We start from the raw sequence: 17366 nt of genomic DNA, 5'->3' as shown, positions 1-17366 counted from the left end.
TAACAGTTAGGGTAGCATAAATCACCTCATAGGTTCATTAAAATATAGATAATTTTGTTTATAATGTGAATTATGTTTTGTGACAGCTCCAATTGGAAGTATCACAGATCACAGCCTTTTGAAGGATTCCATTGTTCCTGGTGGAGCCAGTGCAGTTGATGGTGTAGTGTGTGGACCAGATGCTGCAATGCAGGAAGCTCAGAAAGGAGTATCAGCACCTAGTTCTCCATCAGTATTACCCAGTGAAACAAAGGTAAGGGGAAGGAAGACCAACATAATGTTGTGATCTAAGAGGGAAAGTGCAATTTCTATTACTACTACAATTTGACATTCTGTATGTGTCCTGTTACATGTGCTTTTGGTTCATATGTTTGTTATGGCAGCTTTCATTGTATATGTTCATAATATAATGTCTGTCTTGGAGAACTGCTATTTTTTAAAAAAAATATGTTATAGAGATTTATCTTATGTATATATGACAAGAAAAAATATTTTTACGTTTTATAGATAAATATAGTTAATAAAAACTGTGGTTATGCTGCATTTACATTATTGCTGGCACATATGCATTTTATATAATTTGATTTTAATGGGAAATATAACTGGTGAGCAACTGCTAAATTTATTCAGTTGATCTGTACAAAGCAACAATAACAAAAATAATTACCTTAGGAATAAAGTATAAATTAAACTGAAATGATAACCAAGCCTAAAAAAATCTGACAAAACATTCAGTTGTGGATTTCTACTGCAAGTGACTATTCTGCTTAGTCTAAGGCTACATGCACATGACCAATTGTATAGGCTGAGGGAGATGGGGCGGACAGGTTTTTGATTTTATAGTAGAATGCACTCTGATGACACTTTGATGACATCCGAATATCATCCGAGGGCCATCCGTTTCCTATTGGCTTCCACGATGGAGGTTTTATTCCTATACCACAGAGAGGATAGGACCTGTTCTGTATTCATCAGAACAGAATGGAGCATCGGATTGCCCCGGGAGAGACTGTCGTGTGCATGAGGCCTAAAGGCTTTTTTGAGCACAAACTGTATGTCTGTAGGCTTCCTTTTGCTGTTTGTGTGTTTAGAGCATAGTCCTGTGACTCTGTTATCATGTTCCAGTTATTTTAGCATTACTCCTTTAAAGGGGTTTTCCAGTCTAAAAATGTGCAAATGGTTTGCATGTAGTTAGATTAGTCACTTACTAATGTAGTCTGTAGTTACATGCCACAGTTTAGTCACCTGACCATACTCCATGTGTGTGAAATGCAGTACTCTGACCAAGTACAGTAGTTTTATCCCCTCGTCCCTGTCTTTAGTATAGGAGGTCACATATCACATGTCTCCTATCGCCACTGTCCCTTGTTCTCACTGTGCAGCAGATGCAGTACAGTGTCAGTAATAGTGAATGTCAGCGGCAGATCTGTGAAGATTAGATTAGATTAAGGTATTTTTCTGTATTTTTGAGCTTGGAAAACCTCTTTAATATGGTAATAATTTATTTTGAAAATACATTTACAAGACCTATTTTTAAAAAAATGAATTATCATATTTTTTTTAACCAAAAATAACTATTAATTGATATGACAGTAATATCAATGTCATCTCTAAATCTGATTTTGACCCCTTTCCCTGTCCTGCCTGCATCAATGTGTTGTAATCCTGGTTCAATGCTCTTTTTTGTCTTTTGCATGCTGTATATATTCAGGTAATAGAGATCACGATTGTTAGTTTAAGGAATTGATATCCACTTTTAGCAGATGATGCAAGTTATTGTCTTTAGCCCAGAAATCCAAGGACAAGGTTATGTACTGTAACAGCATAGGCCAAATGTCATAAGTCAAAGTTCACTGACTGTGATGCACAATCTTTTGATGGACAGTATGGGCTCTCTATATGACAATAGATTGTAGCATGTATATATCCATATTTCCCTTTTCACTATACAGGTAGAATTGTTTTATGATTGCACATTTCTGTATCTATTTTGGGATATTTGCGACTAACATTTTTCTATCTTGTTTTCTTTCTCTGTTTCTATTGCAAACACTTTTTTTCACATTTATTTTCTACACAATTTTAATACACACCCATATCCACCTGCTTGCTGCTGGTGTTGTTGAAATAGCTCAGTCACCCATCATCACAGTCACCCCTTCACTGCACTCATACCATTTCCACAAACCTGCCACCCATTCCTGAGATGGACTTGCCTTCAGATATTTCAGATGATGATGATGCAGTGGAGGAACAACATGAAATATCCTCTAGTGGTGATGGCATACATTTCAAAGAGTGTACTACCCAGGAAATGACTCCAATCCACAATGATTTGATATCCAAAATCCTGGAATCTACCACTGATGCAGGCAGCCATTTTTCTCCTCTAGCCGTTTACAATAGCCACCTGTCTTTGAAGTACAAGGCAGTGGAATGTGGCTTCTTTTCATTCAGCTTTTGTAAAATTTTCCCCTTAAAGTTCCCTTCCTTGCTTGATGAGGATGGATACATTAGTTTCCCCAGCCTCCCAGAAGTGTGTGTGTCTTTCTTGCCATCAAGTCTGCAGCGCTATGTTCCTCTTACTTCTCCTTCTTTCATACCATCTCTAGTCCTCATCTTTGTGCTGCTCCTTTCAGCCTCGCAGTCCGTACCATTTTCATTGATCCTTTCCCTCCCGCTTGCTCTGTCTCTTTGCTACCTAGAGCCTAAGACGAATCCATTGGGCTCTTTTTCTGACCCTGACCTGAATGAGAAAGCAGGGGAAGAGGTGTGTAACACTATATTAGTTGCCACTTGCACATAGTTTTCACGTCTGTATGTTAGCCAAGATGGTCGTCTTTAGTTTAACCTGGGGTTGAATAAAGAAAGTGTCTTATTTTAGAAGCCCACTTAAGAAATGCATCATTTTTTAATTCTCTGGCTATCCTTCTATTTTCTGAAAGAAAATTGGAGCATTGTGTGTAAAAAGTATTTATACAATATTGGTGTGCAAAAGAACCTAATCCCAAAAAGATTTTCAGTTTTCTATACACTATATACAGAGCCATATATACCCAACTTTAGAGAATAGAAATATTGGCATGCTTATATTAACTTAAAGGGAATCTGTCAGGTGTTTTTTCGACCCCCAAATGTGCCAAAGCATGTCCAAGTACCATTTACCACTTCTTCTATCATGCCTGATAATGACAATTTTAATTTATAATAGTTTATTGCAACCTTAAAGAGGATCACAACTGCCTGATTCGCTGGACCTTGATCTCCAACCCTACGACTAGTTAAAGGGTACCAATAAACTCAAGTCATTATCAAATAGGGTATGCAAATGGGTCCTTTATGTGAAACCCTGCATCAACATCCACTTTCTTCCCTCTATTGAATTATGGTTGGGCAGCATTATGTGTATTGTAGAAAAGTTGAGGCTGGTGTAGGGGATCACTTCAGGCAGTTCTATCTCTGACACGTTATAGACTAGAACAGTGATTGTGAGCTTTCATATGACACCCAGATCTTCTACCTGTATTATTTCCAGAGATATCACCAATTGAAAACACCTTCTGGATTGAGAGAAGCTGTATATCCATCTTCCAATCCCAACTAGCAATAAACAAAGAAACAAGGTGGATTTCAGTTCAGTATTTCACAAAAAGTAGGCAGAATTTGTTAGGGGACGTTCACACTACCTTTATAGTTGTGTCCGTTCCTAGCATCTGTTACAAAATCTTAACAAAGGACACTAACAAATCATAAAACTGTTAAAAATCCCAACAAAAAAATCAAAAAATACGGACACTAACTGATGCTAATGTGTCAGGTTTAAACAGCTACACTCATTGACAAACACACCCCAGATATAGCTGCCAAACTCTGCATACAGTTATGTCTCTATGTAAATGATTGCAGGTGTGATCTGATTAGACTCTGAGGTTTGCCACAAGAGGGCATTACAATGCTCGCCACTGACCTATAAAGAGGCTCTCAGAAGCTAGTTTCAAGTAGTGTACTTCTTGGTCGGAGACCATTGACTGCTAGATATGCTTTTACAGTATACTTGAAGAACTCTGCTCAGTTGAATAACTTTGAGAGAGGGCCCATCATTGAACTGAGACAAGCGGAATGGTTGTTTTGAACAATTTTCCACCATCTAGGCCTGACATAGCTCTTATTTTATTTTATTTTTTTCTGCCAATGAGTGTAACTTTCAGGGGACATGATAAGTGAGGTGGTTAAATGATGCTAGGCATATCTGGGGTCAAAGTGAAAGTAGAGTGCAATCTATAGGCATGGATTATAGAGCATAGATATTCAGTCATCTGTTAATCTTTCTCACAGTCAGAACTTGAGGGTTTCTGAGCTGAATAGACTATCCAGCCACATACATTTCTATAAACCTCAGCACAAGACAGTCAGGAGAGTGGTCAGATGAGTATTATACTTGGTTATTTGATAGTGTTTTAAGCACTTTTTAATAATGTGTTTGGCGGGACAACCCTTTAAAGCAGGAACATTATGGCTTCCTGCAGCCACCATTGTAGATGGTGGCTTGCAAAAGTATTCATAGCCCTTGAACTTTTTCACATTTTGTCACCTTACAACCACAAACTCAAATGTATTTTATAGAGATTTTAAGTGATAGACGAACACAAAGTAGCAGATAATTGTGAAATGGAACGAAAAGGATCCATGGTTTATAAAATTTAACTCTAATAAAAATCTGAAAAGTGACGCGCAAAAGTATTCAACGCCCATATCAATACTTTGTAGAGCCACTTTTCGCTGCAATTACAGCTGCAACTCTTTTGGGTATGTTTCTACCAGTTTTGTACATCTAGAGACTGAGGTTTTTGCCCATTCTTCTTTGCAAAATAGCTCAATCTCAGCCAAACTGGATGGAGAGCGTCTGTGAACAGAAAATGTCATATCTTCTCACAGATGCTCAGTGGGATTTAGATCTGGACTTTGACTAGGCCACCCTAACATGTGAATATTCTTTTATCTAAACCATTCTACTGTAGCTCTGGCTGCATGTTTAGGGTAATTTTCTTGCTGGAAAGCGAATCTCCTTCTCAGTCTCAAGTCTTTTGTAGCCTCCAACAGGTATTTAGCCCCATTCATCCTCCCGCCAACTCTGACCAGTTTCCCTGTCCCCGCTGAAGAAAAGCATCCCCATAGTATGATGCTGCCATCACATGTGTCACATTGGGGATGGTATGTTCAGGAGGATGAGCAATGTTACTTTTCCACCACATACAGCGTATTGTATTTAGGTCAAAATGTTCAACCTTTGTCTCATCTGACTAGAGCACCTTCTTCCACATGGTTACTGTGTCCCCCTACATGGCTTGTGGCAAACTGAAAGCAGAACTTCTTATATCTTTCTTTCAACAATGATTTTCTTCTTGTCACTCTTTCATAAAGGCCATATTTGTGGAAAGCATGACTTATAGTTGTCTTTTAGACACATTCTCCCACCTGAGCTGTGGATTTCTGCAGCTTCTCCAGAGTGACCATGGGCCTCTTGGCTGTTTCTCCGACCAGTGCTTTCCTTGCTTGATTTGTCAATTTAGGTTGACGGCCATGTTTTGGGAGATTCACAGTTGTAGAATACTTAAGTTTTTGGATGTTGTTGGGGTATGTTTTATAACCTAACCCTGTTTTCAACTTCTCTACAACTTTATCTCTGACCTGTCTGGTGAGTTCCTTGGTCTGCATGTTGCTCTTTTTTCACTAGTGTTCTCTAACAAACCACTGAGGCCTTCACAGAACAGGGGTATTTATACTGAGACTAAATTACACATAACTGGACTCTGAAGGCAGTGGTGTACACTGGATTTTATATAGAGGTATCAGATTACAGGGGCTGAATAATTTTGCACAACACACTTTTCAGATTTTTATTTGATTTAAAATTTTGAAAACCATACACCATTTTCATTCCACTTCACAATTATCTGCTACTGTATGTTGGCCTATCACTTAAATTCTCAATCTTAAATTTGTGGTTGTAAGGTGAAAAAAAAATCTGAAAAAGTTCAAGGGGTATGAATACTTTTTCAAGGCATTGTACATTGAACTAAATGGTTCTACCATTAAGTATAAGCTTCCATGCTCCCACTAAGCAGACAGCATGTTTTTTTTGTTTTTTTTTTCAATTATAGATATTTTTATCATTTTTAAGCTCTTTATTAGAAAAAACCCACACATTTTAATTACTATAAACAAATAATAAAACATTAAATAGGACTTCTTTGTTTTTAGTAGGCACAGTACTTGAATTTACCAATTCCATCATTGAAGGGTAGGTTCAAGCTTACTGTCAGGTTGTGGTGAGACACACCTCTACTGACTTGGCAATCCAATTGCCAACTGTACCATCTAGCATGCAGCGGTATCTCTCCAGACTCAATGTAGGATGGGATGGGAGTGTAATTCTGGGCAACCCATTTATTCAGGAAGCAAACAAGGACCAGTGAGGAGTAAGAAAAACAGCAGTTTGGGAGTGGGGGATGAACAATGTTGTCATTGCATGCAAAAACACATTACTTTTGAAACTTACTTCTAAAAATAGAATAATTGTGTACAAAGAACATGACATTAAAATGAAATGAAAAACTTTACTCATGTAATAAATTCATTGTCTTCTATTTCAGCAATAGAAGGAAACTATTAATAGTGAGAATGAAATATTTTAGATTGGCATGCCAATTGTTAAGACATCTTTTTTGCCTCCAAATCTATTTCAATACAAAACAAATAATGAAAGATCCCCTTGGAAATAGGAAACTACAATAGCACGTTACGTCCGCTGCCATAAGTCTGAGCTAATAGTTGTTTTCTTAATTTTGGTGATTTAATATGCTTTACTCCAGGCGGAAAAAGAAGAGGATGAGCCCACGGTACAACAGGTGTTTAATGCCGCTCTTATTCTTTTTGCCTGCATACCATGCCATGCTGTCAGATGTGTATGTGCTTAAACGTGTAGTATAGTCAACCTCCCTTTTTAGTTTTGGTATTCTAATTGGATTGACCATGACAAGTTCGAGCCCTGTTCCTACAGAAAATGAGTTTCATCTTTACGAATTAGTTGGTATTTTACAGAATATGAGCTACAGAACTAACGCAGCCATATCTTGTCTAAAATAAGTTGTCAGTCCAACTACTCATACCAAATTGTGCTTGTTTATTTTGCTTCATGTTATTTTCGTCTTTAATTTTAATTTCACAGAGCAAGTCCTTGAGAATACAAGGAGAAAATATTTATGTGAGGCATAGCAATTTAATGTTGGAGGTTTGTATGTCTATCTGATCCGTCACGGCTGCAGTGGTGGGGCTGTCACATGCAGGCTGCTGCTCACGGCACAGTGCATGACATGCATGACTGGTGGGTGGGAGAAGAGTGCATGCTGTGACATCAGGTGTAGACTTCTCCCAAAGAAGAGGACTTATTTCTTTATAAAGTTCGACATTTCATTGCCCTTTACAAAGGCAGTCCTTTAAAAGAAAAAAAAAAGCGTGTGTGTATATATGTACACACACTTCTACACTATGCTCTTTACTGTAAATACTGTCCTTTACATTAACTTTCAAAACTTAATTTTAAAGAAAAATTACCACATTAACAACCAACATTTACATTCATAAACCTCAAGATGGAACCGAGTCTAGGTGTCCATCCACGCCCATCCATTCTGTTTTATTCTTTTAATCTTTTGGTGTGGTTATGTTACTTTTTGCACTGTGTCATTTATTACTCATATTAATCAAACTAATCATTGATGTTGCTTTTTGCAGCTTTTCTAATGAGTTACTTGTTGAAGCATCAAAGATTTGCTCTGACTCTGTGTACTCTATGATGAACTGTGTGTTTCATGCATCATTAGAGTATTTATCCGACATAGAAAGTCAGAGTTTACTTTGATAATGGTTTAATTTATTTTGTAAAGCAAAATGTCTGACCTGGGTAGTTTGATATCAGACTAGTAATCTGCTTTGCATAAAGCTATAATAGAATCTGAACTGGATTAACTGTAGAAGTCAATAGATAAGATTATTTTTTACAATTATTTATCAAAAACCTGATTATTTGGTAAATTGCTAATCAGTCAGGTTAAGTATTAATCCAATTACTATACAATGCATCTTTTAGAATATGCATTACTTTACATTTTCAGTTCATTGATATTTTGGGTCCTTTATGTTTGCATTTAGTCAAACATAAATTTGAGCAGTTCTAAATCTTGATCTATCAAATCTCAATCAGCTCCATGTATATTGGCCACATATTGAGCAGGGTTTCATGGATACCATCTCTGATAACATTTTCGTTCATATGAATTGATATTGCTGATTTTAACATATTAGAACAGGTCAAACATTTTCTTTAACAATTTTTAATTTTAAAAATAACTAATGTTTTTTTTCATCAATTTGAGTTCTTGTCAAGCTTTGTCTTGTTCTTTTTTTTTTTTTTTGTTTTGTTTTTTACATAACCCATTAATAGGATCTGGATAAATCACAAGATGACATTTTGAGACATCAGGCTAGCATTAGTGAGCTCAAGCGCACTTTCATGGAGTCTACACCTGAGCCACGTCCCAACGAATGGGAAAAACGCTGTATCACTCCGTTACCTCTGCAGACACACGGGGTATGTCACAGATTTATCTTGTGCATGCATCTGGACATGTAATAGTTTAAGTTACCTGACTAGTTTCATAGTGGCTTTATTAGTAGATTGGTTATCGGTTCGTTCAAACCTGTAGTGTCATCTAACGACTAGATACAGATATTACCTAGACCAGCTGCACAAGTTAGGCTGGTGATGACCTAAAAATCACAATTAACCGAGCACCTACACTATTCTAAACACCCTCCCCCAGCCTACTTCTAAATAACATAATTTATCAAAAATCTATATTTACCCGTATTCCTGGGGTGGTCATGTGATCGCCCCATGGACATTTGCTGGTTATCCGTTGACTATCAGTCTCCAGAAATAGAACAACAATACTAGTCGTTCCCCATCCATCCCAGCATATTTACCAGTCTTCCTTCCCTCCTCTCTGTTTTTTGACTGCCAATGCGCACAATAGTCCCAGCACTGCTCTGTGCTCTGCAGCTGATAATCCACTTCTACTGCACAGCTCCCATGCTGAGGTGGATCATTGGCTACAGAGCAGTGCTGGGACTATTGCACGTTCCAGCAGAATCTGAAAAAAGGGAGGGACCGTCTGGAGGGAAGAGAGGTAAGTGTAATGGGGTCGGGGGTTTGGATGAGTTACTTGGGAAGGGCTAGTAGTGCGTGGAATACGTAGAGACACAGGGAGGGGGTTATGGGAGGAAGGGAGAGAGGAAGAGGGGTATTGAGGTGAGAGGGAACTAGTGTGGAAGCTACATAGCAGGAAGCTGAACCATGTAAACAAATGCAGAAGATACCAGGAGCTTCCAGAGACACCCAGAAGTCACTCAAAACATTGCTAAAAAATTTTGCCCGGAAAGTCCCTTTAATGATGATTATTTAGGTCAGCTTAACAGTATGACTACATGTTGGGTGAACGCGAGCTGAACACCGCTGAACCAGTGCTGTTATTATTATAACCTGGGATCTCTTAAGACCCCAGAGTATAATAAGTGCTGGCCCAGGAGAGGTGATTGTACAGAAAAAACATTGTTGCTCCACCGTGGCTCCCTGTTCTCTTTGGCGCTTCTGCCTGAAGTCTGAGACTGGGGAGGTCTCAGTGGTCACATGGGTCACGCAACATTGTGATGCTTGCGTCTGTGCATGACAATGCCATGTCACCAGCTGAGATCTAAATATAGTTTTCACGTTCCCTGATGTCTGGCGGTAGCGCGAAGAAAACAGGTTTTTTGTTTAATCACCTCCCACGGGCCTCCGCTTATTATTTCATAGGGGTGTTCATCACCATTAGTAAAAATGTATAGTGGTCTGTGGTTTCCACTTTGGAATTGATAACCTAACAGATAAAACTAAGATAAGGCTGCACAATTTCTAGAGTTGGACAAAGCCCTATTTAAGGTTTCAGCTTCCTGAACATAGACGTGTTCACCTTTAACATGGTGCATAACTTCTCATGAAACCAATTCAATTTAATATCATGAGAAGTTAGTAAACCTTGAGAGACAGCAATACACAACAGAAACCCTGGGTGGCTATACATATATTATAAACATTTTGTCACAGAGTATCATAAATTCTGTTTATAGAGCAGTAGAAAAAAAATTCTAATCTCAACCCACACTCATCGTGATTTGTTGACCCATGATCACAGGTAAGAAAGGACATATCTGCATCAGAAGCAATCCTACATTAGATCAAAATATTAATGGAATGTAAAATCTCAATGCATAACATTCTGGCTTGATGATTTATGATATTAACTATTTGGATTAGTAGTGTGTGTTGTACCTTAAATAGAGATTAATATTAGGCAGGGCTTTTTATGTAATTGTTTTTGTGTATACTTTAAGTTTATTCCACTAGGTTTTGAAGGGATTCTGACAATGTGGTCTGCTGCATTTGAGTAGGAATTTTGTAGATATCTGCACACAGGGCATTGCCTGCAGCAATATAAAAACAAGTATGATACACACAACAAAGAAGGGGTAATGTGGATAAATTGCTTTATTATTTGTTTATATTTATACTTTCAATGATTTTTATTGATCTAAAGAACATACAATATATACTTGCATCTTGCAAATAGTACAATGTCAGGGTACAGTTTAGTGTGTTAAGGTTTGCAAACATCAAGGTAAGTGCTTAAGTGACTTGACTTCCAATGAACTAGATATGGTAACAAAATAACAAAACACAACTATAATTGCATCAAAAGAGCTTTGTCTAACATAACAGCTGGTTTGTCTCTGTATATAAATAAAGGTAGAACACAAGGAGGAGACAGGCAAGACAAACCTGAGGAAGAACGTAAGTCGAAGAGGGGGGAGAAGGGATGGAGAATGAGATGGGTTAATGGAGTCCCCACATGTCATATCCCACAAGCTGGATGCTCCAGCTCATTCTGCGCTATTTCCAAATAGGCAGCTGGGTCCATATAGCCTCAGATTTAGTTTTAGAGACAGTTTTGATGCTAGTCAATCAGTTGATCACCTTGATCTATTGCAATTTATTTTTAACTCTGTTTAGTACAGATGACTCCAAGTTTGTGTTTTTGTTAGTTTAGGTGCAAGAAACATAACTTGGATCAATTCTCTCATGCACTTTCACATGTTTTGGATCAAAAGTCTTTAGAAAAATGTTTGGGTTTTTTTCCCCTTTTTCTTCTTTGGTTATTCATGCAGCATAGCAGAGAAGCCTCAGTGCGCACATGGGACTATTTTAAAGGGACCAAATACTGAAACAAAAAAAGATTCCATCCTTCCTCAACTAAAGTCATTTTAATAGATATGTTGGCCGTAGTGTTAATCATAGAGGACCAGTCCAGTAATTCAAATGACTTGCCCAAATCCTTTTCCCACATCAGTATATAAATGAAAGCTTGGGTGGCGGGACCTGCATGATGCTGTAGATGGTTGAGATGATTCCCCTGAACATAAGGACTCAAACACAATGAATTCAATAACATTTGCCACAGCTGTATTAAGTTTTATCCATGAGTAATTTGGTGGAATTGGAAGTATTCTATTGTTGTTAAGTGGGTTTCCAATAGAATCAACAATCCTCAATAGGCCCCTTTTCTTCCACCACTCCAACAGTTATAGGCTCATATCCGGGGTGGGGGTGGGGGGCACCCCTGTCTCATCCCACTAAGAATATGAATAGTGCCAGACTTGTAAGCCCTAATGTTCACTGCGGCCATGGGATTCCTATATACAGATTTTAGAAGAGAGATGAAAATCTGGCCCAAACTCCACTTGCATAGAAAGAAAAACAGTTCCAACTAAGTAACTTGCCCCTTTTGGTTGCTGATGATTCATTGAATCCTGACTGGATCCAGAGAAACAATGTTGACTACTATATAATTTTGGTCAGGGACCTACCTCTTCGGAATGAAGCCCTCTTGATCCAGACGAATGTACAGAATGAGAATCAGTTTATTCCAATGTCTATGATCATTGTCAACAATTTCATGTTGTTTATTATAGAGATTGGTCTATAATTATTGGTGGCGGAGATATTTTTATTAGTCTTGGGTGGTACTTGTATTTTCCAGTTCGGATTGGTGAGATACTACATTTCTATAGTGCATTGCAAAAAATCATCATTTCTTTTGCAGGCTGCATAGACCAGCCTACAAAAGAAAGAGATTGCAGACCGGCCGGGAGTCTTTAACAAGGCTCCCGGCTGTCATGGCAACATGACGTTGGCCCTGGAGCTAGGAAAATGGCGCTTCCGTTGCCTTTGACCGTGGTGCCGGAAGGGTTAATGCCACCGATCGGTCCCCGGACCGATCGGAAACATTAGCGCCGGTTGTCTACTGCTTGAAGACGGGTGGTCGCCATAGTTACACACCCGGCATGCGCCATACTGTTACGGCGGATGTCGGGAATGGGTTAAACACCCGGGGGCCGCAAACTATTGTCCCGAGGGCCGCGAGTTTGAGACCCCTGGTCTAGCAGGTTAAAACTATTGTGGTACATTGACATGTTTCAGAAATATGCTTTATACCATCTGTGGCAAATTTCAAAGATCGCTGCTGTTTTTTCCCCCCAGTATTTTGTCTTTACAACTTGTGTGACAGATTGGGGAAAAAAAGTTGCATTTAAGGGGCATGGCTAAACAGCTTACAGTGGTTGTAATTTTATTATTGACTTGCATCACTTGTTCTATGCAAAATGCTGAACATGTATAAGGTCTAGCCATGAGGTGGCATAAGTGTGCCTTTTATGTTTTAAGTCTAGCTGAATGAATTGTCTAGTGTATACAGTTTTACTAAATGGAGCTTCTGAGACTTGGAGAACCTTTCACCACCTCCAACAAGTCCAGCTCTTTACAATTGTTAATAGTCGCTGCTCCATAGATTTTGGCACAGTTGGAATTCTTTCTGTAGCCCCCACCGTTCCTGAGTGATTAAAAGGAGTCTATCATCATTGGCTATAGCGATTTTTAACTAAGCATGTCTTTGCATAGCCTTCAGAAATGCTATTCCAGGCATACCTTTTATTGACTGATTGGTGCCGGTGTTTTTGAATTAGCCTGGCTTTATTGATATTCTAATTACCGAACGCTTTCTCAATGTTTCCTGAGCACCGCTTGCGTCTTTAGCCTTGCCCTTCTCACCGCCCCCTTCTTTTCCCATGATCCCTCCTCCTACAGTTCTTCACTGCTTCATTCAGAGCACCTAGTCACGTACAGCGCAAATAAAATCCTGCACATGTGCTGTATATGACTAGCTGCTCTGAATGAAGCAGTGGAGAACTGTAGGAGGAGGAATCATGTGTAAAATTAGGGGGCGGTGAGATGGGTAAGGCTAATGACGCAATTGGTGCTCAAGAAACATCAAGAAGGCTTCCGGTGCTCGGTGCAGGGTAATTAGCATATTAATAAAACCAGGATAATTAAAAAACAGTGCCAACGATCATTGACTAAAAGAATATCCTTTCTAAAGGCTATGCAAAGATATGCTTAGGCAAAAAAATCACTATAGCCAATGATAGACTCCCTGTAATGCTGTTAGTTTTGGTGCCTAATATGCTATTTAGGCTCTGTACTGTCGAGAGGATGGTGTTAGAAAGGAGCAGACAAGGGGTTTGATTCTGAGTGCTGAAACGGACTGCTTCTGGTTGGAGCTCTAAATCACGCCCCCTGCCTGACTCCACCCTTCTGACATTACAGAGGTTATATAGCACGTAAAGCATCAAAACGATCTGTGCTTGTTGATCAGGAATGGTGGAGGCTAGAGATAAAAATTGCAATTGCGCTGGAATCTGTGAAGCAGCGCCTATTAACAGATGCTATTAACGCAAATTGGTGGTGGCGGTGAAAGGTCCTCTTTAAGAACTGGGAGATATGTGCTGAGATTTCCTGCTATGAGCCAGAGGTAGCATTTTCACACTAAAATGTGAAATCTTGCTGTTTTGAGATTAGTTATAAATGTTTCGTGCCTGAAAATGTTACTATTTATTTTGCATTCTCCATAGTATAACAGTGAGTATTATTTCATATCAATGTTGTGCTGTTCCTGTGTTAATTCTTTTAAAAAATGTGTGAATAAACTTACAAGTGGGTGTTACTGGGTTTAATTCACAGTTGTCAATTTGTTGCAAACTTTTTAGGTAGGTGTAGAAACCGTGCTATAAAGAAAGAATACTTTCAATAATAGAAGCATTAATAGTTTATTTGTCTGTGTAAGAAATACAATTTGAATGAACAAAAGAGAAATCTAAAACAATTCAGTATTTGGTGTGACCTTTGATATTTGGTGTGACCTTTGCCTTTAAATAGTACCAATTGTTCTAGGTACACTTGTGCACAGTTTTTATCTTTTTCCCAACATCTGAGCCCACTATTATACAGCAGAGGCCCGGCAGGATACATGTCATTTTGGCTGTACACTGAACGTTGTATGAAGCCCATAAGAAAGGCATACAAACACAGTTTTTCTTCAATTACACCTCATTCTGAATTGTTTCCAGTATCCCATATCATCTTAATTTATATGGCACCACTATAAAGTACAATCTGTCCCTCAAAAATTGTGTTCATACAGCACGGTGAATGGAGATCGCTGAAAAGTTATGATGCCTGGAACGCAGGGACTCAAAAATGAAAATCTAAAAAACTGTGGCAGAAAGGAGTTAAAGGCAGGGCAGGGTTGTGCAAAACATCTTTGAAAACTAACCATAGATCTATGGATGTAGGCTTGCTCAAATCTTTGTCTTTCTATGTAAACCCAGTAAAAAATATGCAAATCTATTCTCCAGGATGGAATTAGGAGAACAGTGCACTCTGTACACCACCCTATAGAGGGCAGCATCCTTAACATCATGAACGACTCAGTTATAAAGTCTTTTAATCATAATGTGGATTTAATTGCCAAATCAGTATTTCTGTCCCAAAAGGAACAGATTCCCAGCTATGTAAACTCAGACAGACTCGATGATATTGAGATCAGGGCTCTGTGGGAACCATTTCATCTCTATCAGGTCTCCTCCTCCAAAAGGGGTTATACCAAATATTGATTTGATGTACATTTCTCTTTTGTTCATTCACGTTATTTTGCTACCTGACAATAAACTGTTAACACTTTTATTTGTGAAAGAATTGTTACTTTTAGGCTAAGGCTCCACGTAGTGAGCCGCAGAAAAAGTCTGCAGAGTTTTCCTATGCAAACTTTCTGTCCCTATTATACCTATATGGAAACGCCAGAGTTTCCATGGGTATAATTGACATGCTGCTGCAAGGGTTTTTAAAATTGCAGCATTTCTGCTGCAGATATTTTACTGCAATGTGTGGATGGGATTAGACAGAAATGCTTGTGGCATTTACGCTATGTGGGGCCCCAGCCTTAAGCATTTCCCCCTTATCCACCATCACACAGACACACACATTGTGTGTGCAAGGATTCAATAAAACAGACTTTCTAAGAAGGTTGCAGTGGTCATTCATAGTAACTTTGTTCTTTATCCACACTGTAGTAGCTGCCAATGTTCCCTTTGCATTAGAATTTGTTTGTGGTGCCTTCACAGTATCATCACTTTCTGCTTGGTTTCTAATATTTTCCTTTCTTTTAACTCTTTGATCTCCACTCTTTTAACTTGTTTAGAGTCTAGAAGAGGAGATAACATCCATTCTATTTAATAAAGAACGTTTTCCTACCTTGACTACTTCTAACCTTCGGACAACAGAGGGCACTGTTTTGAATGATAGTGTACCCAGTGACACTATTTGCATTTCTCAATCTCCACAGCTTTCTGAGGTGCTCTTTCCTTTCTTAATTCTCTGTACTATTTTCCCTGTCTTTCTATCCCAGGCCATGTTTTTGGATATCTGTACCATGTGACAATGCTACCCTGATAACATGACAGTTTAACAGAAGGTGTTTTTTTCCTTGGCTTATGTTTTTTATGGCTGAAAAGTGAAGTTCCATGGACTTTTGCTTTGCATATTCAGCAAGGGCCTTATAGCTTGTGCATCATTTATTTTTCTTGTGAACCTGAAGCTGGTGGGAACCTAATCCCTGAAGGGCTGAAGTGTAGAGTTCTTGACTGATTTTGAATATAGGTTAATCTGTGTTCCGTCACACTGCTGATGCGTAAATGGCATTACTCTTATATAGTACATGTCATCAGTGGTGAAGGACAACACTGGGACCCCCGGAGTTCAGCTCCAGGCTGTAAATGACTGACAACACACTTTAAAATACATACTCTACCTCTTGTTTCACATTTTAAAGGAAGGTTACTGTTCTTACTACTGTTGATTTTACATTTCTCTGTGACCACACTGACAATCATCTGATGCTATGTTGCAATGCTTTGTAGCCCTAGTCTAAAAGCCCCCTTCCTCTGTGTAGTGGCTGTGCGTAATACTGCTGTTCACTTCCATTTGAGTAAAGGGAATAAGTTGACACAACTACTCGTGGGCTAGAGCTACATAGCAGCTTGAATGACATGGTATCACATTGCGGTATTGTATCTTATGATTGATTGATAATGAGATACTTGCTAATGGGTGTGGGCAGCGTTTTATTACGGCTAAGCATCAAATGACTTGTGCTGTGGCCTGATCATTCAGCTGAGTGGTGAAGACTTGAAGGTTTGGGTCTCTGTTGATCAAATATTGGTGGCCTTACATCATATAGGACAGTATTATTTAACTCCTAAAATGCCACCCTAAAGCTTTTCATTTTAGTTTTTATTCATGCTTTATTAGACCTATCTAAAGACTTCTCATTAAGGGCTCGTTCACATCTGCGTCGTCGGTCCTTATTGCAGGTTTCCGTTTCCTGCATAAAACAGATGCAGGAGACGGAAGCCTGCAGGAGACTTTCTCACCCATTCATTTGAATGGGTGAGAAAGCTGTCCGGCCGTGCGCGGCAGTGAGCGTTTTGCGCTCTCCGCCGCGAAACCGGGTTTTATAATCCGGACACAGAGTCGGACATGCAGTACTCTGTGTCCGGATAAAAAAATCCGGTTTCGCGGCGGAGAGCGCAAAACGCTCACCGCCGCGCACGGCCGGACCCGGTCTGTGGTTTCCGTCTTCTGGCATGCAGAAGACGGAAACCACAGAACGGAGACCCCAGACGCAGGTGTGAACCCAGCGTAAGCTGCTATTGGGTTTAAGGTTAACAATTAAAGAAAAAAAAAAATACATAGTAGATGTAAAGAATTGACATTTTTGCTTTATTACAATTCATTGTATAGCACTTTGATCTTAGTGGTA

The 17366-nt window shown here is 39.0% G+C and overlaps 1 protein-coding gene across 17 annotated transcripts in view; it reads left to right on the top strand.

Annotated features, from left to right (window-relative positions):
• EPB41L2 (erythrocyte membrane protein band 4.1 like 2) overlaps window positions 1-17366 on the top strand; it is a 135689-nt gene that overhangs the window by 108933 nt on the left and 9390 nt on the right. For 6 of the 17 annotated variants that reach the window (XM_075268038.1, XM_075268032.1, XM_075268036.1 and 3 more), the window contains exons 12-16: window positions 87-253; window positions 2132-2770; window positions 6873-6908; window positions 8504-8650; window positions 15747-15899. In XM_075268038.1, the coding sequence (XP_075124139.1) occupies window positions 87-253; window positions 2132-2770; window positions 6873-6908; window positions 8504-8650; window positions 15747-15899 (1142 nt within the window). Of the gene's footprint in view, window positions 1-86; window positions 254-2131; window positions 2771-6872; window positions 6909-7228; window positions 7292-8503; window positions 8651-15746; window positions 15900-17366 lie in introns of all 17 variants that reach the window. The other 11 variants (XM_075268035.1, XM_075268034.1, XM_075268031.1 and 8 more) reach the window with 10 other exon arrangements.

The sequence above is a fragment of the Leptodactylus fuscus genome, chromosome 3 (genome assembly GCF_031893055.1).
Source record: "Leptodactylus fuscus isolate aLepFus1 chromosome 3, aLepFus1.hap2, whole genome shotgun sequence".
NCBI lineage: Eukaryota > Metazoa > Chordata > Amphibia > Anura > Leptodactylidae > Leptodactylus > Leptodactylus fuscus.
This window is presented reverse-complemented; position numbering and strand designations above follow the sequence as displayed.